Genomic DNA, 24,713 nt, shown 5'->3' with positions numbered 1-24,713 from the left:
TGAGTCTGCACTGTGTGGCGGTGCTATGGCCTCACCACAGTCGTGGTTCAGACATGCAGTGTGCTCACTCTGCCTTGCGCATTCCACCAGAGTGGACGTTGCCTGAAGTGCCGAGGCTCACGTTCAGGGCTTCAGGCAGTTAGGAATTGCAGCATTTTACTTTATTTAGTTTTCTGTTCCTGTAGAAACATACAGGTTTAATTACAGAAGACAAAAATTTTAAATGCGTTCTTTCATGATTCCTCAGGCCTTAGGCATCCAGCTAGTGTGCGTTTGGATTGTTTTGTATTAGAAAGTTTGAGCTTTAAAAATTGCTGTTTGTAGGGCCAGCAAGGTGGCTGAGGCAGTAAGGAGCCTCGTGGCCACGCCTGACCTGTGGAGCCCGTAAAGAGCTAACCTGCAGGCTGTCCTCTGATCTCCACATGCATGCCATGGCACACACAAAGTAAATTAACAATGTGAAAAAGAGTTTACAAGAAAAACGCTGTTTGAAGTGCTCATTGCCTTCAGTTTCATTTAAAAGGGAAAAATAAGTCATTAAAAAGAGGAGGTGGGAAAATGTGTAAGAGCCAGGAGACTCGGAGAACAGCTGCAAAAATGCTATATTTACAGCACCTACCTAGCCTTCTGCACTTGGACCTGCAGCTGGGCAGGCCTTAGGCTGTCAGCAGTCAAGCATGGACTGGGAGGGGCCCCAGGGGCCTACCCCACCCTGATGAACGCTTGGCCTCTGATTGGTCTGAGGAAAGTTCAGTCATCGTCTTTACTTGTGTACCACTTGTATCCAGCTGAGCCCACCAGGCCCCAGTGGACAGTTGAAAACAGAGTCCTTTAGGTAACGAGAGGTGTCAAAAATCAGAGTGTAAAAGGGAAGGTGGACAGGTGGGAGGGAGAGAGGACAGCCTGAGGGGAACAGCCAGAATGCATTGCAGACATGTATCAAATGGTCCAAGAAGAAATGTAATGAGAGTTACGGTTTAAACATAATCGATGGAGGTAATTTGCAATTGGGACAGAAGTTTTAAGGGTTTCTGAAATGGTCCTAAACATACTTCCTCCATTTGCTCTACAAGTGGTGTTCAGCACCGTGAAACGTTCTTGATCAAACAGAGGCTCCAGTGCAGAAAGCATGGGAAGCCCTGGTGTACAGCGCTTATATCCTCTCTCCTTCAGAAGAGAAGAGAAAACAACAGACGTTGAGCAACTATGTTTTGACATAGTGTTGATTGGCATGTGCTTTATCTTTTCAGGTGGTTTCTGCCTCAGGCTAGTGCTCGCCTCTTTGGGAACGTCACTACACCCGTGTGTCTTTCACAGGCTTCCCCTTGCAGCTGGAAGGCTCACCTTGTATCCCACGTCACTTTGGGTTCTCTCCTGGCCTTGGTTTAGTTGTTCACTATTTCCTTAGCTCTGCGATTCTTTCTAAACTGTCTTAGAGAAGTGTCAGCTCTTCCAGTTTCCGCTCTTAAGAACCCCACCCATTTGGGCAGGTATTCTGTTCAGCATTCTTTCTTCTGCCCTTAGCGTTAAATGTCACTCACCTTGAGGTCGAGCAGATAGGGTTATTATTTTGGAATTAATCTGTCAAATAGTCTTCTGTTGACAGCCCCTCCTTATCCCAAAAAATTCAGCAACTACTGTTGCTTTCAAAAGGAAAGTGCTCAACTCATTTCATCTGACAGTCCTTAAGGACTCGGCCAGATAAGCAGCCTGGACTACTTTGGTTCTTCCCATTTCATTAGAAATCCTTGATAGTGAACATTGGATTATTTACTGTAGTCTGCGGTTCATGTTCACAAGACATTCAAGCGGCTGCCCAGTTCCATGCCACAGAAGCAGATGGCACAGCTGTGAGTGCCACGGCCCACTCTGAGGGGGAGATTTCCACCCTGCACTCACAGACCTGGTGTAGTGTCGGACTGTCTCCAGTATCTTTGACTCTCCTTTGCATGTGTTAAAGTTGTCAGATACTGATTATTACATCGCATGTTCCCAGCCATCCTCATCTTCTATATAGATCATTTCACACAGAAGCATAGTCTTGAAAATATGAGATCATGCTTTTCTCTTTCTTAAAAAAAAAAAGACTTCACCTTTCAGCTAAAGTCTGGGATGACTACCCTGGTTTTGTTGTTAGAATGTACCCCAAGCATGAACTCTTCAGGAGCAGGGCCTGTGTCTCTTTTCCTCATTACTGTCAGAACCTGGAACACTGCCTCATAAAGAGACATCATGAGGAAGTGTTGCATGACTGAGAGCCAAATTCGTACCTGCAGTTTCCTATCTGTTGCCTCAGAAGCTTAAGTCTACTAAGAACTAGCCTCTGCTTTCTCTCCTCAGGTCACGCTCTACAGCACAGCTTTCACCTACATCACTTCATGCCTGCTTTATTAGAAACTGAAGCCCGTCAGTTGACATCCCTCTTGAAGTGTTGACTGTTTTTACATGTCCCTTTCACACACACACACAGACATTTGTGACTAACAATGTGTCACGATTGAATTACAAACACCTCATTACAAAGGACTTGGCTTTGGCCTGCAGCTTCTCTCCATTCCCACTAATGTTCACAGTCGTAACACGGGTGTTTGTTGGATAGAGTGGGCTCACCTTGGTGGCTGCAGCGGTGAATAGTTGCACTAAGTGGAGAGTGCCTGATCCTCATTTCTAACCTCCTCTCTGTTTAATGTCAACTTCTTTTCCCATAGTGAACGTTGAATCCTTAGTTTCAGGATAAAACTCCGCAATATGTCTTTGCTTCAGTCATAGGTAGCTGCTGAAATGTGCGTAAAATAAGTGTTGAAATTTTTTGCCTCCAAAATTTGAGACATTGACTTTTTCAGGAAGCCCACAAGATGGTGAGAGAGGCAAATGTCAAGCAGGCCACCGCGGAAAAGCAGCTGAAGGAGGCGCAGGGGAAAGTAAGTCTCCTGCTTTAATTATGGGACAGGAAGACTGTAGCCAAAGGCTGCTTTGACCTATGGGACAGGAAGACCTCAGCTGTCACTGTTCCCAAGGCGCCCTGACAGCCTTCGGCTGCTCTGATTTGGAGAAGCAGTGCTTATTTTACATTTGGAAGCTGCAAAAACCATGAGTGAGCAAATACGTGCACCTAAGTACTGTCAACCCTGAACACTGGTGCGCGTTCTATCGCAGCCAACTTCTTTACAGCCAAGTTCAGCACAGAATAGGGTGCTGTAGCCACGTATAAAAGTTAGTACTGGTTTTCCTCATTCACTGAAGAAAAAGGACATATAAATAGATTTTATGATTTTAGGAGTGAATATAGCTAATCGTAAGCTGATGATATTTTAATGTTTTGAAAATTCATATTGATTTTAGGTATTTTTGACCATTTAAAATTTTTCTTTCGATATTACTGGCAGTTTAATCCAAGCTGTATGGAAACCCAAAAAACTTGGGTTACTTTCCTTTCTTTACTCCAGAGAAAATATGAATTAAACTTACTTTCTGTCCGTGAAAGTGCTTTGATCAAATCTCTAACATTCCGGGCGGTGACGCGTGTTGTGTGTGCAATGCTGATTTCTTTTCAAGATCGATGTGCTTCAAGCTGAAGTGGCCGCATTGAAGACACTCGTGTTGTCCAGTTCTCCAACGTCACCTACACAGGAGCCTCTGGGGGCTGCAAAGACACCTTTTAAAAGGGGGCACACGAGGAATAAGAGCACCAGCAGCGCCATGAGTGGTAGTCATCAGGACCTCAGTGTGATACAGCCAATTGTAAAAGACTGCAAAGAGGTAACTCCCAAGGACTGTTCCCTCTGGCTCTGCTGCCTCTTGCTAATTGTCGTCACTGATGGTCAGTTGAGGGTTTGTTTTCTTGTTTTTTTGTTTTGTTTTTGCCAGCAAACTTTATAAAATCAAAGCTTATTACAAAATAAGCAGTATGTAGATGGGGGAGGCTTTCTCTAGAGCTGGCTGTTTTCAGGGACCCTTCACTCCTGTTCTCCACTGGCTGGCCTCGTGTACCTGCTGGAGACCTGGTGAGTTTCTACATTTCAGATTTTCATTTAGGGGACAAACTGGCATGTGTTGTATAAAGGAAAGTGTTGGCCTTAGTGTCCTTACTAGTCAGGGTGTTCTGTTAGTGCAGGCTTAAAAGATGAATAGAAGAAATGTGGAAATACGATGGTTTTCTTAAAGATTACTCTCAGCCCCTTTAAAAAAATATTTTTTATTCACTTTACATTCTGGTTGTAGCCCCATCTCTCCTCCTCTCTCAGCCCCACCCTCCCTCCCTCATCCCTCGCCTATTCCTTAGAAAAGGGGAGCTCCCTTATCCATCCATACTAGCTCGTAAAGTTGCCTGAGGACTGAGTGTGTCCGCCTCTGCTGTGGTCTGGCAAGGAGTCCCACCATGGGAGCCTTTTCATTTAAAATCTGGTAGTTGATTCAAGAAACAACCCAGAAATAATAGAAGCTTTACATTTTAGAAAACATAAAAAAAACTTAGATACTGTATATTTTGAAATGTGTAGTAAAAATTATACATTATTAAGCATTGTTGGTCTTATCATATGTAATGAAAACGGTTTCTAAGGGGACTGATGAGAATTCCTGGAGCATCACTCATTGTTTCTTTAAAAGCTGTATTCATTGTTGCGATTAAGCTAATTTACACTGAAGAAGCTGTTTGTGTTTATAAAGTTAATTTGTGTATAGAAGCCAGGGATTACTACATTGAATAGCCAAGGGTAACTGTTGTAACTGAATTACATTTGTTCAGCTACTAAGAAAAATTTGTTTACAAAAAAGTTTACTACTTCTCTAAATCTGAATGTAGCAAAATCTGAAATTCATGTTTGTTTCCGTTAAACATCTAATATACTTCTCTAGCCACTTTAATTGATTTCTTTGTACTTTTACAAAAGTTTTAGCTTTTTATTGTAACTTTTTACTTATTAAGTGTAATGCATTTTCTTCTGTTGCTTACAGTAAAACTTTTTATTCTCATCATTTAAAAAGCTCCACTCATTTTTGAAATGCATATGGATAGTCAACTTGTTCCCACTTTTGCTCTCTAGCTACTTTGTATCCTGATGCTTTGGGAACATCAGGAAGTTTTATTACACAAAGAATCAAGAAACTTTGACTGAAATATGCTCTAGGACAACATACAACGCTCTGAAATGAAATGGACTGTGTCTGTTTCTCTAGAAAACATGGTGGGCTCCAGTTACAGACAGTTACAGACATGTACATACATGTATACAGTGCAGGGCTTTGGGATCTAAAATCTTAGGCTTGAATTTGGACTTAGCTGTGTGTCTCAGTTAGGGTTGTCATTGCTGAGATAAAACACCGTGAGCAAAAGCAAGTTGGGGAAGAAAGGATTTGTTTTGTTTGCATTTCCATACCACTGTTCGTTTTTCAAAGGAAACCAGGACAGAACTCAAGTAGGGCAGGATCCTGGAGGCAGAAGCTGGTGCAGAGGCCATAGAGGGCTGCTGCTTACTGGCTTGCTCATAGAACCCAGGACCACCAGCCTAGGATGGCCTCACCGACAATGGGCTGGGCTCTCCACCATCAGTCACTAACTAAGAAATGCCCTACAGGCTTGCTTGCCTACAGCTTTATCTTGTGGAGGCAAGTTCTCAGTTGATGATTCCTCCTCTCAGATGGCTGGCTGTATCAAGCTGACAAAACAAACCAGCTCTCTGACTTTGGGAAGCTATTTTCTCCCAGTTCTAGCTTTATCTGTAAACTGGGACCATCATATCCGTCTGGCACAACTCAGAAAAACAATGGTTCCTGAAAGAGGTTTTAAGAATGGTTTAAATCACTGCCTTTAAGCTAGAATATTTCCTTCGATTATTATTCACTTTCCTGCTTTGTGGTTTCTTTCTGTTTTCTTGATTAACTTCACAAGCAAATTTGAAAAATTTTAAATGATATTTATCTCTTAATATATATTATCCTCTTGCCTTTAGCTTTGGCTCAACCGTTATTCGCCTTTGCAGTCTGTGGGAGGGCAGGGCGCACTCAGCCTCTGTTTCTTCAAAGCTGCAGGTCTGCTTAAGTTATCCTAGGGCAGCCACAGCCCACAGCGTGTGTGCCTAGGGTGTTCAGCTCCGTGCTGGGGGCTTTGTGTCACAGGGGGCCTCGAGTGGGCTGGGTAGCTGAGGGGATCTGAGGGCCTGTAGAGAGGAAGGCTGCAGTCAGACTGGTAAAAGAAGGAAAAGAGGAGGAAGTAAGTACCAGTGGTGGGCCATGATTGTGGATTCAGGGGCTGGTTAAGGCAGCCAGTGTAGTAGCTGTGTGCCTGCTGCTGCTTTCTGTCCTGTAGCTTATACTAGTGGACATCTTAGCCATCCCTTTAGGACTGGCTGTCTCTGGGAAAGAACAGCCGCTCTCATTTTTTTATCCTAGGTTTCACGTTTAGACTCAGTGTATTCTTTATTTAACTACTGTGCCTCCAGACTGATAATTTTCAAAAAAGACTGGTTGGCAGCACTTTCTATATTCAGGACAGTCTTTGTCTTCAGAGAGTCCCAGTATTGCTGGGCATAGCAGTCAGGCAGAGGCAGGGGCCTGGTGAGGGCCACTCTCCTCACAGTGAACTCCTGGCGAGCTTGGGGTTAGAGTGAGCTCTGTCTCAGATGAGAAGAAGAGTTTCTGCAGTATTTGGACACTCACGAGGTGAGGATGATGGCATCTTTGAACATCATGGGGATATACCCAAAAGGCTCAGTCAATTTGTAAAGAAAATTCAAAAGAAAAATTGCTATCATGTACAGGACAATGGAATTTTTATTATTTTAAATGAATAACATTTTCTTTTAATGATGTTTAAATTAGGTTTGGTTTTTTTCAGGTGGCTTAGTCCTTTTTAAAGTTAATTAATGTTTGCTTTGGTTTGTTAGGCCGATTTATCTCTGTATAATGAATTCAGATCTTGGAAGGATGAGCCCACGATGGACAGAACATGTCCTTTCTTAGACAAAATCTATAAAGAAGATATCTTTCCATGTTTAACATTCGCAAAAAGCGAGGTAATTTTTTTCATTTTAATAGGAATGCATTAGCATCTTTGGTACTCTCTGCTGCTGTTTCATATTTTAATGTCGTACATGTAATAAGCTACTGTAAAATGTCATGTTTAACATTTTCCCCATTTCTCATTAGGACCATTATTACTGCCATTCTGAACGTCTTCATTGTGTTAGTGTGGAATTGTAGATATGTGTGGGAGGGGGGCTTGGTGCTTGGTTCTCAGACCCATGTTCATTTTCCAGTGTGAGCAGAGTTCTATGTACAGTGTTAAAGGTGTTTGCTGGGTTCATCACTGCATGATAAGTACAAGTGAGGATCTGAGTTGTAGCTGAGAATGAACTGCTCAGCTCACCTATGCAAGGCCCTACTACTGACTAAATACAGACCTAAACGGAACACAAAACCTGACCATGAAACAGGAAAGACAACGCCATGGCCTATGTCAGACTTGTTAGCAGGCAGAGTGAAGTAGGCAGATTAAAACCACTGAAAAGGATCAGGTATTGTATAAATTGTATACAACTGTAAAGTTGTCATTTAACTTTGATCTTCTATGTGAGAAGTTTGTCTGCAAATAGCCTGCAGGCTAATGTTTAAGGAATCCAGACCCCTGCCTCTTCCATGAGTCTCGAGGACGGGGCTGTAGTGTACGTGTAAGGAGAACTGTGGGTGAAGAGCATGGCACTGACCCGAGTGTGGGCCGTGTGCCGCCAACCATTCACTAGTGCTGGTAACCCACCAGGCTGAACTCCAACCTTCTAACTGGCTGCCTATCAGAGGAGACTTCATATTTGATTCAGGGGGGGGGGGGGGGAAAGCTTATTTATTTATTTATTTATTTTTTTGGTAGATTTTTGTGCCTGTAGTTGCAAGTTGAGGAAATAGCATAGCTTAAATTAGTAGATGTTGCAGTCATAAATGACCAGTATTTATTGCATACGTTTGGCAGGATGAAGCATTAGGATATTAATTTTGAAGTGGCTTTTATAGTGTATGTGTAATCTTGTGTAAAGAGTGGACAGAGCCTGGAATTAATTCCTTTATACTTTGCCAGTTAATTAAAAAAAAAAAAATTCTTCTACTGTAACTAAGTTGCCTGTCATAGCTGCTTGAATTATAAAAGAAATTAAATCGAGATTGTGTTGGTTTTTTTTTTTCTTCTTCCCTTTGTAGTGGCTAAGGCCAACTTAGTGAAACTGAAGGAAGACTAGCTTATAAAATTAACTATTTTACTTTGATATTTTTCTGCCAGGATTTAATTCTTGTTGTTTTGTTTTAAGTTGGCTTCAGCTGTTCTGGAGGCTGTGGAGAACAACACTCTAAGCATTGAACCAGTGGGACTGCAGCCCATTCGATTTGTGAAAGCTTCTGCTGTAGAATGTGGAGGGCCAAAGTAGGTTTTACACCCATGCCTTGTGAAAGAATGAGCATTTAAAAGTCTTTGTGTTGTGGTATTGTGTTCAGTCATCTATGTATTTTAAATGTAATTACATTTCACCTCATTTTTTTTTTCCTTAGCATTGATGGACCAAAGACAAATCCCCAGATGCTGTTAGTCTCTAGCTTTGCATTTCAAAGTTAAGCTTCTTTTCCCCAGACGAAGCTGTGGTCTGTTAAGTGAAGAAAGGTGTGTGGCTCATCAAGAGAAAGATAGTATGTTCTTAGATTTCAGTGTGGCTGTGGAGAAAGAAACGGCCAAGGAAAGGTCATTGGTGCAGACCTAAGTCAAGAGGTGGGTGTGGGCTGCTCAAGAGAGAGTTCCTAAGATACAAAATTACATGCTAGGGATGCAGGTAGACCAAGGATGGGAAACAATGTTGACCCATTATAAACTCAGTCTAGTGAATTGTAGCCAAATTTCTGTTTTGCCAGAGAGAGAGAATGAGAATGAATACGAATGAGTTATCTGTGTAAGGCACTGCGGTGTAAGAATTGCCATCAAAACGAGTGGGAAGGTGCTGACGTAGAACTGGTCTAAGTGTGGAAACAGGACAGCAGGAGCTGGAGAGACAGCTTGGTGCTTAGCAGCATGTGATGCCCTCCAGAGAACCCGAGTTCAACTCTTGGCCCCCCCATCAGGCAACTCATAACCACCTGTAACTCAGCGCTGATACCTCTGACCTTCACGGACTCTGGTAATTACCAGAACATACCCCACAGAGATCGGGCTACATAGGCATAATTTAAAAAAGAAAATTAAAAAAAATAATTAGTCCTCATCTTCCATATTATTTCTATAAAAGATTCAGAAATTGGCACATAGTTCTGTCTTCCACATGTGACAGGTGTTTGGAAATCATAATGCCAAAGGGAGGACAACTCTGTTTCATGGCAGGGCAGGAATTTCCTGTCCAACACTTTGAGGAAAAGCCTGAAGCCGCAGAAACATACTCTGCCCCAAACCAGCATGTAATTGTTCATTAGCTTCTGGTTTAAAAATAGTAGGGGAGGCATTTGAGGACCAGGTTAGTATGGAGATTGGAAAGCCCAAGAGAGTTCCTAGAATACAGCTGATAACTCCAGTCAGGGCTGTTGTGATGCCCTGCACCAGGGGTCTGTTCAGTTGGGACGTTGAGTTTCTGTTGACGCGCACACGCTCGCCGGGTGATTATAGAGTGTTGGCGTTTACACTACTGCTGGAGTAGGATAGCAGCGGGTCGTGTGTGTGTGTGTGTTTTGTGAGCTGCACATCCACCCAGATCGTCCTCTGTGTTAAACTACTGCAGCCCTGTCAAGTGGGAAGTCGCATGTAACGATAGCAGTGTCTATACTCCGAAGTCTGAGTCATACCTAATGTTAAATATGGCATGAGGCAGTTTTTACTGTAGAATTTGTCCATGTTTGCCTTATGTCACACATACTACACATTTGAAAATATACTCTAAATGATGACAGATAGCAATATGGACCTCTGGGATTTTAGTCAGCAAATTCTATAGGTTAGATTTAGAGAGCGGTCTACACAGTGCTTTTATGCTTGTGAGGTCAGGAGGGAAGGCCTTCGTAGTGCGTGTATATTCTATGTAAAAGAGGAGTTTACTCTTCTTTTTTTTTCTTTTACATTTTATTTTCTTTTAGCAGAATGTCACAGCATGCATGTGGAAATCAGAGTATAACTTGTGGGACTTGGTTTCTCTCCTGCTTGTGGGTTCCAGGGATTGAATCAGGCTGTCACACTTCACAAGGGCCTTTACCAAGTCAGCCATCTTGCAGGCTCAGATGCTGCATTTTTAAACAAACTATAAGGAAAGTCCTAGCAAGGCTCTTGGGGACTAAGTTCCAAAACTGGTGATCAAAGAAATGACAAGTACTATAAGAATTTTGAGAAAGACAAGATCATTCTAGTTGTGATTAGGGACTCTGGAGGTGGAGAGATTTAATCTAGGGCTTGGGTGGAACTAGATAAATTGGAGCAGGAAAACAGTATGTTCAGAGGATAGGAAGATAGGAAAGACAGGTATGACAGATGAAAGACCAGAATTAGATGGGGTGGAGCTTGAAGAAGGCAGACCTTAGAGGTGACTGCACCCTTGAAGAATGGCTGGAAGCTTCTTGGAAATCAGTAGCAAAGGTCCTGGCTTGTGGAAGAAGCTCTAGGCCTGGATTCATCTGCTGTTGTACCCAAGTGACAAGGCAGGCCAGCATCAGGAATCTTGAGACCAGAGCTGGGAAGAGGCACCGTAGTAATGGCAAGCTCTACAACAGCATCAGGGAGAGGCAAGGCTAGCAGTGAGCCCAGAGTCAAGCCAGTGTATCAGCTGGGGCCATATTAGCGCTTAGACGTGATCACTTAAAAAATCTTTTTAAAGCAGTTGAAGAAGAGCTTTTTTATTGGGCGTGAGGAAACAGACATACAGCATGCACACAGAGAGAAAGCCATTCCACAAACCAGAGGGGTTACTCGGCAAGTGAAAGCTTGATTCTTTCTTTGAAGGTGACTTTTTATTTTATTAATCAAAAAACTAATGCCCGAGATCACATTAGCAGAATCCTTTCACAATGAGACAAGATGGTAAAAGAACAAATATATTTTCCAGAAGAATAGCTCTAACTTGGTTTTTTTCCCCCTCGGTCAGCTTTTTTCTTCCAAATAAATTATACTTTTGCAAGTTACAAGGATTTCTAATAGTTGAACCTTAAATTTACTGACTTCTGAATCCTCCCAAGCTAGTACCTTTAAATAGTGCCACAGATCATTAAAGTGCTTTGCATATTTGCATATGTGCTTGTGTGTGTGTGTCTGTCTGCCTGTAAACAGTAAAGCAAAGTCTCTTTGAAAAGAATTAAAAGATAAGTCTCTTTTTCAAAGAGATTTGCAGACCGCCTCTACAATTATCTTGTTACAGATAACACATTCCACGCTTGGTATCTTAATGTGGAGGAATACTTGTGTTGTGTTTCTTGTAGGTACAACTGAAATCTAATGTGGTTCATTTATATTGTCTGTCTTTGTTGTGTTACCTGTAACGCCATGTCAAATGCTATTGGCCACCTTGTTTTGCTGAGAGCTATGCTAGTTTTGCAATAACAAAGACTGGTGGTTGTGTCTGTCCAACTTCTCAGCTTACTCGGTTGACAGCTGGGCTGCTCCAAACCCCGCCCAGTAAACAAACTGTCCTCATCTCCCGGAGCAGCATGGTGACAGGTGGCTCATCAATTGTTTAACTGTCTACCCTCCAGAAATGTGTCGCCTAGTCCAGGCAGAATACCCACCGCAGTGGACAGGGTGGCATGGGTGGCCTCTCCATACACGCGTTACGGGTTTGCTTAAAGGCAGCTTATGTCTTTATTCGTCTTACATCCCCCATTAAGTGCAGCTAAATCTACCAATCAAACGTACTCCATGGGGCAGCTATTACCCTGCAAAGCGTTAGCAATGAGTTTTAAGGCTTGAATCATCTTGATTAGCTTCTTCTCAGCTGAAGCTGAAGTTTGTAAGTGGAGTGCTGTCCTGCAGCTGGTTGCTCTCCACTAGGGCGTGTGTGGAAAGCGTGAGCATCTGCTTCTAGAACATGCTCAGTGTTAGTCGTCAGCTTACACTGCAGCATACGTCCACACGGTGTGGGGGGGGGCTTTGTGCTTTTCACCACAGTAGCCCAGTGTCCAGAACGGGCCTGACACGTTAGGTTCTCAAGTATTTCCTATTTTAATGAAGAGACAACTGGTAAAGAAAGCAGGGGCAAATGCTTTTAATCATAAAACAGAACGGAAATTTGTTATTTTACAGAAAGTGTGCGCTCACTGGGCAGAGTAAGTCCTGCAAGCACAGAATTAAACTAGGGGACTCAAGCAGCTGTTACTATATCTCGCCATTTTGCAGATACCGGGTAAGTGACGTCACATGACGTGCTGTATAGTGGTGTTTGCTTTGCTGTAAGCTGACTAGTTATGGCATTTCTCTCTTTCTGGCCTAGATCACTTCAGTGTGTAACTTTTTTACATACATTCGGTATATTCAGCAGGGACTTGTGAAACAGCAGGATGGTGAGTGCTCTTAACTTATTGTAATCATTTACATTCAGGTTCAGCCAATGGGAGCAAGTGATGTGCAGAAACAAACTGCTATTCCTGCAGTGCCATTCCATTTCCCGTGTAGCTCTAACAAACGTGTGGATAAGTCAGAAGAAAAGAAGCTCTCTCAAAAATAATGTTTTTATTTCCCGTTTGACTCTTGAGTTTTGAGCAAAAGCAGTTTTACTTTGCAAGGTATATATGAGAAATGAAATGTAAATTTGAAGAGTAGCTGAAGCTTACTGCATTTATCCTTTGAAAGACTGAAATGACAGCTACTTGGGAGATTGAGACAAGAGGGTAACAGAGTCAGTCAAGGCCAGTGAGAGCTGTAGAATGAGTTGAGGGCCAGCCTAAGCAAATTAATGGCATCCTGTCTAAAAAAAAAAAGTTTGAGAAAAAACATGTTGGGATAGGTGTAGCTCAAGGGTAGATTGCATCATTAGCACTTAGCACTCACAAGGTTCTGGGCTCAGTTGCCAGTATTTGGGTCTGTGGTCAGGTTTACTTCAGTTGATGGAAAGTGTGAAGGGGCCACCCATGAGTTTCCTGTGGTCTCTACTTTTGTGGACAGCTTTTCTGAGTAGAGAAAAGATCACCACATGCTGAAACGGGAGAAGTGTGCTAACTGTCACTGTTGTGTTCATGTTTCAGTGTAGCCTTCCAGGATTGCTGATGGTTTTACAACTCGGTGTGTTAAATACCAGGCAGGGGCCTGATGCCTCCCAGCAGCTCCAGAGCAGCACTCACCGAGGACACATGATTGTTTGCTGAAACAGCAGAGACTAGCTCAGGGAGGGGCCCACCAGTTTCTGTATTTGACGTTGTAGGAAATTTTCCCATGTGAATTTTTACAGATGTTGAAAATATTTCTGTGCTACAAGACTAGTAGGAGCTAATTCACTAGTAGGAGCCACATACACTGTGGAAAAGTTTATGGAAGAGTCAGACTGGCAGAGACTCGGTTCAGCCTGTGAATGGCTCTGGAATATTGAACGTATTTATTTAGAATTGCATATAATTAATTTTAATGTACAGAGAAGGGTGGAACCTATCTCTAATGCTGAGCTTAAAGGCTATAAAACGAAAGTAGTCTGTGTGTAATGACTTTTATAATTTTGTTAACATCATTTGAACACCGGTTGATGGATAATATGATGCAGATTTTTTCCTTGTTACAGTAAAAGATTGGTAGGAAGTCTGAAAACAGTCCACTGCATGAAAATAGGAAGTGTCTTGACTGAGAGTGACACATGTGATATTCCCACTGGTTTCTGTCCCTTTCGCACTTCATGTATCTAGTATGCAGCAAATGTCTACCATGTGGGGCCCTGGCACAAAGCTAAAATTTTAAAACCCGCTCATTATCCGAGCCTTGTATTAAAGAAAGGATTGAGGTTAGTTAAATCCGGGGCGGTTTCGCAGCCTTTGTTCTGCAGCTTGGGCACCTTAGCCTCCAGAGCCCAGCGCTTCAGGAGAGGAGACTCCTAGTACTGACGTAATGCCTCGAGTGCAAGTAGCAGTGCCATGCCTCATGGTCAGAGTGCAAGTACAATACAAATAGTACTTTCCGGCTCTACGGAAGGGCCACGTGAAACCCTTCTGTTTAGTTTTGTTTTGAGACAGTCTCACCACGTAGCCCTAGCTGTCCTGGAATTTGCCATGTAGACCAGGCAGGCCTCGAACACACAGAGATCTACCTGCCTCTGCCTCCCAAGTGCTGGGATTAAAGGTGTGCACTTCACTGGACTCCACATGAAGCCTTTTAACCTTTGGCTTTAAAGGCTTTCCCCAGGGTTATCTCATTGCGCTTGTAGAAAACATTTTTAATTAAGATCTGAACTCTTCTCCCAAGTGTGTCAGAGACTAAGCTCATGTCGGACAATCTGAGCTCGGACAGTTCTTGTGTGTGAGGGTTTCTGGTGGGTGCGTTATGGCATACTCTGCAGCGTTCCTGGTTCCTGGCCTCATTTAGATGCTGTAGGCCTCAGCAGGCAACAGGGAAAAGGTATTCAGACGTTCCCAAATGTGCTTTGGTCCCTCGTGAGACCAGTGTGAGCATCAGTGTGCTGACCGCAGACCTCCCTGCCGGAAGCACAGAGCAGCTCTGTTCCGCTTTGATTGGAAACTTCAAAGAAGTATGGGAAGTTGAACCTCAGTATTTGTTTTTATTTCTGATTTGACCCATATCAAGAACATTGCCAGATCTTCCGTGTTGTGGGAGAAAGAAACAACCAAGAATGAGCATTATCCGTGCAGGAACACGGGGAAGTCTGTGAGAAGGGCTCAGGGTTTGCCATTAGCTATACCCTCAGGGAATGCCCAGTTTTGCATTTCCACTAGTTTACATTTTCACTGTAATTAAGATGACACATTATGATTTACATGTCTCTTCTCTGTCTGTGCAGTTGACCAGATGTTTTGGGAAGTTATGCAGTTGAGAAAGGAGATGTCGTTGGCAAAGCTGGGCTATTTCAAAGAGGAACTCTGATGTGGGGACCTGCGTGCTCTCATCTGGACAGCTGAAGGATGACGGGACATTTTTATGGTTCTCAATATTTATTTCCAAGGCGAGGGCCGAAGACATCCCTCCTCTTGTACACGACACTGAGAAGTACTGTGATTTTTGAGCTGTACTTGTTGTCCCTCAATGGAACACACTACGAAGATTGCAGGCGTGCTGGTGATGGTAAATCCAACACTGCAGATCAAACCACCAAATAAATTCCAGACTGAATGTGTGTGTCTTTCTTAGCTCTGACTTGGTGCATAGAGTTGCAGAAGGCCACAGTCGTCTTCACCTTGTAGCCCTGTGCCAAGTGGACAGGACTCATTTATGTCTGTGTATGCTGACATTCAAGCAAAAGGTTTTATTTGCAGAAAGGTTTTTTACTATGAGGCTTGGAAGTTATTTTTATTCTGCCCACTGTAACGCAGTGGACCCCTTTATCATAGTGATTTGTTAAGTATAATAAATGAAAATCATATCCCTGCAGTTAGTGAACTTAGGAGCACTTACCCCAGGGGAGCTCTCTGGAACACCCTCATACAGGCTTCGTGATAGCATCAAGCGTTGTCGTGGAATAGAAGGGATATTAACATAAATAAACAGGGTCATGGCCCAGAAGAATGGGATCTGCCAGCTCTGAGCTGTCGGGCAACTGCTTGATCCCTTAAGTTGGAACTAAAGCTGACACAAAGCAATTACCACCATCATTTGTACAAGTAAAACAGGTTCATGATGGAGATGTAATTAGTATAGAGAGGAAAGGAAGCCGCCTCCTTGACTCCAGTAAGACCACTACTGCTCATATTTTTGGAGAATAGCCTTGGACTTTTCAGATATTTCCTAGTTAATATTGCACAATTCCGAAACAAAACAACCTCCTTGCTTTATTGATTGTATGCGTGTGATTGTCTATGTGTATGTATGTGTACCACACTCATGCCTGGTGCACACACAGACCAGAGGAGAGCTTCAGACAGTCATGAGCTGCCAGGTGGGCACTGGCCATCTCTCCAGCCTGTACTTGCTTTAAAAAGAAATAAAATTTCCCCATCAGTAAAGCTTCACATCCTAAAAAAATAAATTTTTTACACCTACTGTGTTTGGGTGGGGGCGTGCCTGTGCAGTGTGGCGGTCCGATGACAGCCTTTGGGGGTTTGCTCTTCCCCTGGGTGGGTTTTTAGGGATCAAACTCAGGACACGACGCTTGGTGGCAATACCTTCACGTGGCGAGGCAGCTCTGTTGCAATCTCCGCGTCCTATCACTGTATGTAAATTGCAATTAAACATAATTTGTCTCTAGAGAGTGGGTTGTTTTCAGTTCTTTACCTATCATGACGTTCTATTGAGTCACCTTATGCTTGTGAACTTCAGTGAACATTGTGGGTTTTCCTGTGTTACAAGCCCAGCATTTAAGGTGTTTGCTCTCATAGCCAGATTACTCACTCATTAGAAATCTGAACCATATTGCTCACCCACAGAATCGGATTGAACATGCTCATCCAAGGATTGAGAAGATTTTTTTTCCCCACAAAACACTTTTTGTAGACAGTGCTTAAGAAAAACAAACCCAGAAGATGTGAGAATTGCAAGGGTGGACTTCATGTGAGGCTCACATCATGGGTAGAGTGCCTGCCTACCATGCCCAGAGACCTGGCTTTGATCCCGAGCACCAGGAAACACATCCAGACAAACCAGATAACGTGGGAGAAAGTTTGGCAGGTTACAGGAAGATAAGGAACAGCACGGTTGATCATCCTGAACGAACACTTTCTAGCATCAGCACGGCAGGGAGCACAATTTCTTTCTTAGATTTCTTACTGTGCTAGGGGGAACATAGCAATATCAACAATGAGAACAGCAATAAAAAAGACCCAAGTAGAGACTAAGGATAACATGGAAATAAAGATGCTATAAGATGATAAATTCAGCTGTTTGTCCCGTGAAGAATCAAATTGGATTTGAATGAATGATACACGTTCACAAAATGTAGGCTGAAAACAGAATGGGGGAAATAAAATAATACTTTATACAAAATATATTTATACAAAATATTTTTGTGAAATATGTTTATATGATTAGTGGCCCAAATAGATACTAAGCTAAAAAGTGCTAACCCCTTGTAACTCTGCTTTTGCCCCCAGTCTCACTGCGGCATGTTGGGTTGTGGGGCGATCCATGGGCAGCAGGCAGGGCCATGGTGACAGATACAATGATAAACAGCTCGACAAGGCTCTGGAGTCATCTTTCCTGACGCCTGCGCAGGCAGACACTAACCCCATTCAGCTCTAGTCCTCAACCAACAGTCAGCTGTGCCAGGAGGCTTTCAGGATCCCGTTAACTGGGACTGAGTGTACATTGATCCAACCTTCCAAATGACTAGTCTTCTGAGACATAATTGGGTTCTCCCGCCACATCCTCCTGTGTGCTTCCCTGGAAACGGTCCTGAGAAGCTGGAGAGCTTGACAGGCAGGGAGTGAGGCACCCTTGCAGCTGGAAGCTGCCTTGTTGACTCTTCACCTGTTACCAGGAAATCTACTCTGCTTCAAAGTTGCTGCCAGCCCAGGGACAAGCAAACATAAAATCGTCCCAAGTGTTACCAAGTTTGCACACAGTGAAGCCCCCACTAAGATGGGGAGTACCTCTGAGTGGGATGTTCTCCAGGAAATCTAGAGGACAGTGCTATCACAGACATCTGAAATTACTCAAGGAAAATCTTGATAGGATGGTCTTTGAAAAGAGCTGTGTAAGAAAAGTGGAATCCATCACATAAGGGGAAAAATAGAAACAGCAAGAGAAATCATCCATGGCACCTGGTACAATTGAGGCTTAAATTGGAAAGTCAGCTCTGCTACAGAACTGAGAAATTAGAATGAGATGGATGAAAGAGGGGAACAAATGAAGAAAAGTACATGGGAAACAGCTACCAAACAATCATGACAGCCAGATCCAGTTCTTGTGGGAGGTTGAACATGATGTGGAGGAAATGAGCGGACCCTGAGGAGGAGGAAGACCAGACAGGTTACTGGTCTGCAACCCAAGAAATGGCTGGCAGGCAAATGGACTATCTCCAGAGAGGTTTGGCCACATGCGGCCTCTGGCTATGCCAAGAAGCTTTGATTTAGCACTTTTTCTAAGAGGAAAAAGATATTTAGGAGAATATGCTGATAGCATTTATCATTGAACATAATAACCTGACCTTAAAACTTAAGTTAAAAGGGAGCATTAGAGACAGAAGAGGGTGCTACATAATGCTGCAAAAACAAAAGGGGGGAGGGGATGAAAGACAGGACCTTGGCTATTAGCCTTTCTCCTCTCAGTAGGAGCAGGAGAATAAAGAGTTCAAAGTCGTCCTTGGCTACATAGCAAGTTCAAAGCCAGCATGGACTTCAAGAAACCTTGTTTTTTTGAACATAAGTATTTGAAAATGTTTAAATTCTAAGCATCAAATAAGAAAACAGGAAACAAAGATTATTAGGCTTCGGAAGAGATTACATAGCAATCATGGTTTGGATAAGTGGTTCTCAATCTGTCGGTATGACCCCATTGAGGTCAACTGATCCTCTCACAGGGGCCGCCTAAGACCATCAGAAAGCATTTACATCACAATTCATAGCAGTGTTATGAAGTAGCAACAAAACTTTTGTGGTTGAGGAACACCACAACATGAGGAACTGTATGAAAGGGTCACAGCATTCTGAAGGTTGAGAGCCACTGATAGAGAGCAAAGTGACTGAATAAAATTACTGACATAAGATCAGTGAGGTGAAAGGAAGGAATCCGTAAAGCCAAAGCAAGAATCTGTGGACCGCAGAACATTTGACTGAAAAAATGAACAAAGTAGGCAAAATTTTAAGGCAAGTTTATCATTGAGAAAAAGAAAACATAACACAACATAACACTTTCCTGCTGGGGACAGGAAAGTTTGTCCTTACAGCTTCTGAGGGTGCTAACCAGATGTAGCGGATCTCATCAGATAGGCCAATTAACACGAAAGTTCAAGCAAAGTCGAAAAGTTCCAGGAAAAATGGTTAACGAAGAACGAGCCTCATTAAAGGAGATAGCTAAATTTTTCCTTAGAAAGTTTTAGGCACAAATAGCTTTACCGACCTTTAAAGAACGGGTTATTCTAATATGCAAACTTACCCAGATAACAACTTCGTATGCTTTCCACAGCCACACTAATATTGCCTTGATACCAACACTAGATAGAGCCAGTACGAGAGATGAAAACTATGGGTTTGTTGTAGTCATGAACCTAACACAGAACCTAACACACTGACCAAATAAAATTTATCTCAGGAGTGCAACAGAAGTGGCATATTAGAAAATTGATCTTCACTGCAGAATAATAGTAAAAAGCTTACTTGATCAGTAGATGCAGAAAACCTATGAAAATCAGTACCTGTTAATAATTACTGAGCCATCTTTAAGTACAAAAGTACTTTCAATATCAACACATCTGAAAAATCCTGTAATCGCTATTCTTGGGAAAGAAACAGAGAAACAGCTTTAGAATAAGCAGGGGTAGAGAGAAAAGCACCCACAATGGAGGAACTTTTACAGGGCCCCACCCCTAGGGGTCATTGACCCTGAGAGTGGGGGAATTACTCTTCTTCAGGGTTGAGCTCCCTCTAACTGGTTCTCCAATATCAAGTGATCTGCCTCAAAACATGTACATAAAAGCAACAGAAAATGGACTCAGAGTATTTATATATTTACATTTGTATATATATTTAACAATAATTAAAGAAAAGGAGTCTGAATTTGAGGGGTCAGAGTTGGAGGGAGGAGAGAAGCATCTATAAACACAGCATCTATAAACACACACAGATATATAAAATTCTCCAAAACAGGAGCCACCTTCGGCAGCTCACACCTGCCTGTAATTCTAGCTCTAGGGAATCAACACCTTCTTCCAGCTCTGTGGGTACCTTCATTCATGTGTACATACCCACACACACAGTCACACGCATAACATAAATAAAGATTAAGTTAAAATTATTTAAAACCAAGGCCAGGATAATAATTTTCTTCATTTTAAAAATCTGACAAAGTAATAGAAGTGTTACGGGAGCACAGAAAGATAAGAAGAAAAATAGCGGAATTATTGGAAAGGAGATAGGCTAAAAAGCGTTTTCTACCTTATGTAGTTGTCCATACGGAAAATTCAATTAAGAAGTCTGCCATTAAATATTAGACCTTCATTAGGCAGTTGACTAAAATTAATACAAAAATAATATAGAATTGTAAATTCAAATATTTGCTAGTTTTGTTTACAGATGGTGACGAAACTTAGACAGAGATAGAATGCTCATGATCAGAGAAACAAAATGTGTCAGTCCTTACTAAGTGATAGGTAGGTACCGTTCCTCCTGGATTTGACAAATTGGTTATAAATATATGCAGTTGAGTAAAAGGTAAAAACATGTCAAGGCACCTGTGGGAAAGAAGAAAGGAGGGCTTTTGGATCCTGCTTATGAGGCTGAGCATGAATGTGTTAATGCAGAAATGGGCAGACCAGCCGGGAAAGCAAAAGTACACAGCTCTGTAGCTGACCTGTGTGCATAGACTTCATATTGACACAGAAGCCGTGCTATCGGTCAGTGGTTCCCAGCCATCCTAATGCTGTGACCCTTTAATATGGCTCTTTGTGTAACCATAAGATTATTTTCCTGCTACTTCATAACTGTAATGTCACTACTGTTAGGAACTGTAATGCAAATGTCTGGAATGGAGACCCACGGACTGAGAACCACTGCCATAATGGATAGATGTTTCCATGACATGAGACCAACAAAAAGGGGGGGGGGGATAAGAAATTAAATCCTCCTCAACACACACAACTTGGGTATCTCGAACTTTAGGACTTTTGATGTAGAAAAACAGATGAAATATATTTTAGAAGAATTTAAGCTTGAGGCAGAAAGAAATCATAAGAAGTAATTATAGAATAAAATTAGCTGTGTTAGAAATTCTTACTTTAGAACCTTGGTCCGCCAAACTTTGAGAAGACATTTGTTAGCATCGTGGATGTCTACAGAGTGGAGACTGGTGGGTCATACCTATAAAGCTATACGGGAGGCTCAGGCAGGAGGATTTTAGGTTTGAGGGAGGCTTAGAAAGTGTGGTTTTGCTAGAGGGAGCTTATCACAAGGGGCAGGCTTTGAGGTTGTATCACCCCTCCCCCAACTTCCAAGTCTGTTCTGTGCTTTGTGATTGTAGTAAAAGATTTGAGCTCTCAGCTCCTTGGTCTTTTTATCTTGCCTGCTGTATGCCCACTGCTCTGCCTTGATGGACTCTCATCCCTCTGCAAGCATAACCAAAACAAATTCTCCTTTAAGCTGACTTTATGATGGCATTTTATAGTAACTAATACAGGGATAGAGCTGAGTGACAGGGTGTATGTCAGGCATGAACAAGGCCTCAGGTTTTACAGCTACAGAGCAGACAAGCTAACCAGAAAAGGGACGAAAGGCTCAGGGTGTTTGTTTTTTCGGAGTTAGAAGTACATAAATGGCAATAAACATTAAAGAATCAATCTGGGAAACAAGACCGTAGTGATACATTTAAACATATTCAATTGGCAAAAATAAATGCATAAAATCCAGTTTTGAAGATTTTTAGTCAATGTGATCAGTCACTGTGAAAAGCCATTCATTTGAAAGTTGCACATTTGAAATGATATAAATCATTTTAGAAAGAAAAATGTTACACATTTTCTCTCCAATATGAAATCAAGATAAGAAAGAGGAAAAGAGAGAAAGAGAGTAAGAAAGAAAGAAAGAAAAAGAAAGAAAGAGAAAAGGTCCATTTGGGACTAGAGAGGCTCCTTGTGTGAAGGGAGTAGGAAGATAATCCAAGGACATAAAACACATGCACGGAAATGTCACAATGAACTGCATGTTTTTTACAATGCATAAATGACAATACATTTAAAGGCAAGAAAACTGAAAACGTTAAGTATTTGTATATCTGTGAATAAGCAATTTCACTTTAAGTTTTGAGACATAGTGTCTTACTTTGGAGCCCAGGCTAGTCTGGGACTCACTGTGTAGCGCAGGCTGGTCTTGAACTCATGGCAGTTCTCCTGCCTCTGTCACCCAAGCACTGAGAGTATAAATGTGGACTACTATGCCTAGCAACAATTCCACTTTTAGGAGAAATACTTGCAAGAACTACCCCAGAGTATGTATATAAGAATGTTCTAGAAAAAAATTCACAGGTCTATCTGTAGGGGGGATATATGTTCACATAACAGACTGTTGCACAGAACCAAAATGGGTAACTCCTGGCTACTTGCAATGTACTAACTTAATATAGACAGAATGAAAAAACGACCCTCAGAAAACTACATGGAAGGCATATATTCCTTTTCTCACCGAGATCAAGTGTGAGTGAGTGTGTGTGTGTGTGTGCGTGCGTGTGTGTGTGTGTGCGCGTGCGGTTCAGGGGAGTGGTCACCTGTGTGAGAGAGACCTGCGGGAGGAACAAACGCCTCACAGGTCATTGTCGATGCTTCAGCTTCGGCCCCGGCCAGCAGGTTTACAGGTGCTCGCCTGTGGTTAAAAGTGAATGCGTGAAAGAAAGGGGCCCATGAGTGGAAGGTGGGAGGCATGCTGGGAAGCCAAGGCTCTGGCTAGCCCAGCCGTGTGCACGTGCGCTCCGTCACAAAGCCCTGAGAGACTGAGCAGTACTGTTGAAATAATTTTCCGGTTTCTATCCCCTTGACCTGTCTGAAGCTGTGTGCTTGCTACAGGGGATCAAAAGTCAAGTAAACGATGCTCTATGCTCCTCCCCTAAGCTCAAATCACGGGGGAAATTAACCTGTCAATTTTTGCTCAAGGCGATGTTTCTGACAAATTTACTCACTTTTCTGGCTCTGCTGTGCCCCGCTGGCCCTCAGCGTCTCTACATCACCAAGCCTAAGGGGCGCCTTAGCTTGTACGTGAAGCTAAGGCTTACTTTGACCTTCCATTGGCTTGTTCTGACCCATTTCCTCACGTATTTGCCTGGCTCCCGAAGCACTGAGCCGTAATTCCGCTTCTAAGCGTAGCTTCTTAGCTCACTAGAAGGAACTAAATCTCCCTCCTACAGGCATCTGAGTGGAATGTCGGCCTCTTCAAGTAGCCATCGGAGTGGGTTGTACTGTGAGACTTACCTCCAGTCCTCAGAAAGCTTGTCGGGAGCTTCACTGGGCGAGTCGAGTTAGCCAGAGTTACTTGCCTTAGACTTGTTACTCCATACTTTATGTAAAGGCATAAATCTTCCAAAAAGGTGGCGTAATCTTAGTCCTCACACCCTATACCCAGTCTATAGTGAGTTCTTGCTTATTCGTTGTGCTAATTCGGGCTTTATGCCCGGTTATCTGGACCGCTGACAGCGCCTTAGCTGACTTGTGCTAACATTCTAACGTATCTGTCTTTCCAACTGGGATGTAATTATATCAGTTCCTGAACGGAAACAGAAATATTAAACATTTTCCATTATAACTTAATGACAGGTCCTTTTAGACCTGGGGCTCAATATTAACTTTTGACAGAAGCGTTTAAACTCCCATACTTCCCTAAAATCGTTTACTTATTTCCAAGAAATTGTGTGTGTGTGTGTGTGTCTGTGTGTGTGTGTCTGTGTGGTGTGTTTGAGATTGATAGATAGATAGATAGATAGATAGATAGATAGATCCATAGATTTAAAAAATACTTAAAATTAGCCAGGCATAGTGTTACACAGCTTTAATCCCAGCACTCAGGAGGCAGCGGTAGGTGGATCTCTGAGCTCAAGGCTAGCCTAGTCAACAGAGCAAGTTTCAGGACAGCCAGGGCTACACAGAGCTAGCCTGTCTCAAAAACCAAACCAAACCACAACAAAAGTTGAAAACATAATTTTCTGTGTATGGGTATGTTACTGAAATGCGTGTCTATGCACCACTTTTGTGCCTGGTGCCCGTGTCAACAAGAAAGGTTGTGGGGCCCTCTGGAACTGGAGCTACTTACAGATGGTTGTGAGCCGCCACATGGGTGCTGCGAGTCAAACCTGGGTCTTTTGCAAGAGCAGCCCGTGGCTTTAGCCACTGGGCCATCTCTCTAGCTCCCAATATGTGTGAGATTCTAAGACACAAGCTAGTAATATCCTACATCAGCTCTCCTAGCCCTCATAGTGAAAGGGGACCAATTCAAGAGGCGCATTCTGTAAGACAGCAGACTGGTCAGTGACAAACATCCAAATCAATGACCAGTCAACTGAAGCGACAGGGGGACAAGTTCGTCAATTAATTAATTAGCTAACTAATTGATTAACTTATTTTCCTTAGCCAGATATCTTATTTACCCAGGTCCTCATGCATGCTAAGCGAACATGCAACCAACTGAGTGAGATACTTCCTCAGCTCTGTTCTGTATTCTACAAACTGTAACAAAGGCCATTCAGGGGGCTGGAGAGATGGCTCAGAAATGGAGAGCACTGGCGGTTCTTCCAAAGGTCCTGAGTTCAATTCCCAGTAATTGGGACCCAGTAATTGGGTCACAACCCTTTATAATGAGACTGGTGCCCTCTTCTGGTGGGCAGTGTACATGCAGGCAGAACACTGTATACATAATGAAGAAATAAATTTTAGAAACAAAACAAAAAGGCCATTCAGGAACACTTACTGAAGGCTTGATTGGAAAACAAAAAGTCTTAT

General features: G+C 42.7%; 1 protein-coding gene across 4 annotated transcripts in view; it reads left to right on the top strand.

Annotated features, from left to right (window-relative positions):
- Rab3ip (RAB3A interacting protein) overlaps positions 1–16,335 on the top strand; it is a 45,496-nt gene extending 29,161 nt beyond the window's left edge. For all 4 annotated transcript variants that reach the window (XM_055625937.1, XM_055625936.1, XM_055625935.1 and 1 more), the window contains 7 exons: positions 2,844–2,921; positions 3,556–3,759; positions 6,885–7,013; positions 8,295–8,407; positions 12,242–12,341; positions 12,429–12,498; positions 14,934–16,335. In XM_055625937.1, the coding sequence (XP_055481912.1) occupies positions 2,856–2,921; positions 3,556–3,759; positions 6,885–7,013; positions 8,295–8,407; positions 12,242–12,341; positions 12,429–12,498; positions 14,934–15,016 (765 nt within the window). In that variant the 5' untranslated portion in view covers positions 2,844–2,855 and the 3' untranslated portion in view covers positions 15,017–16,335. The remainder of the gene's footprint in view (positions 1–2,843; positions 2,922–3,555; positions 3,760–6,884; positions 7,014–8,294; positions 8,408–12,241; positions 12,342–12,428; positions 12,499–14,933) is intronic.
- Positions 16,336–24,713: the final 8,378 nt, after the last annotated feature.

The sequence above is a fragment of the Psammomys obesus genome, unplaced genomic scaffold (genome assembly GCF_907164565.1).
Source record: "Psammomys obesus unplaced genomic scaffold, mPsaObe1.curated_primary_1811, whole genome shotgun sequence".
Taxonomy (NCBI): domain Eukaryota; kingdom Metazoa; phylum Chordata; class Mammalia; order Rodentia; family Muridae; genus Psammomys; species Psammomys obesus.
Note: the sequence above shows the minus strand (reverse complement) of the source record. Positions and strands in the feature narration are given on the sequence as shown.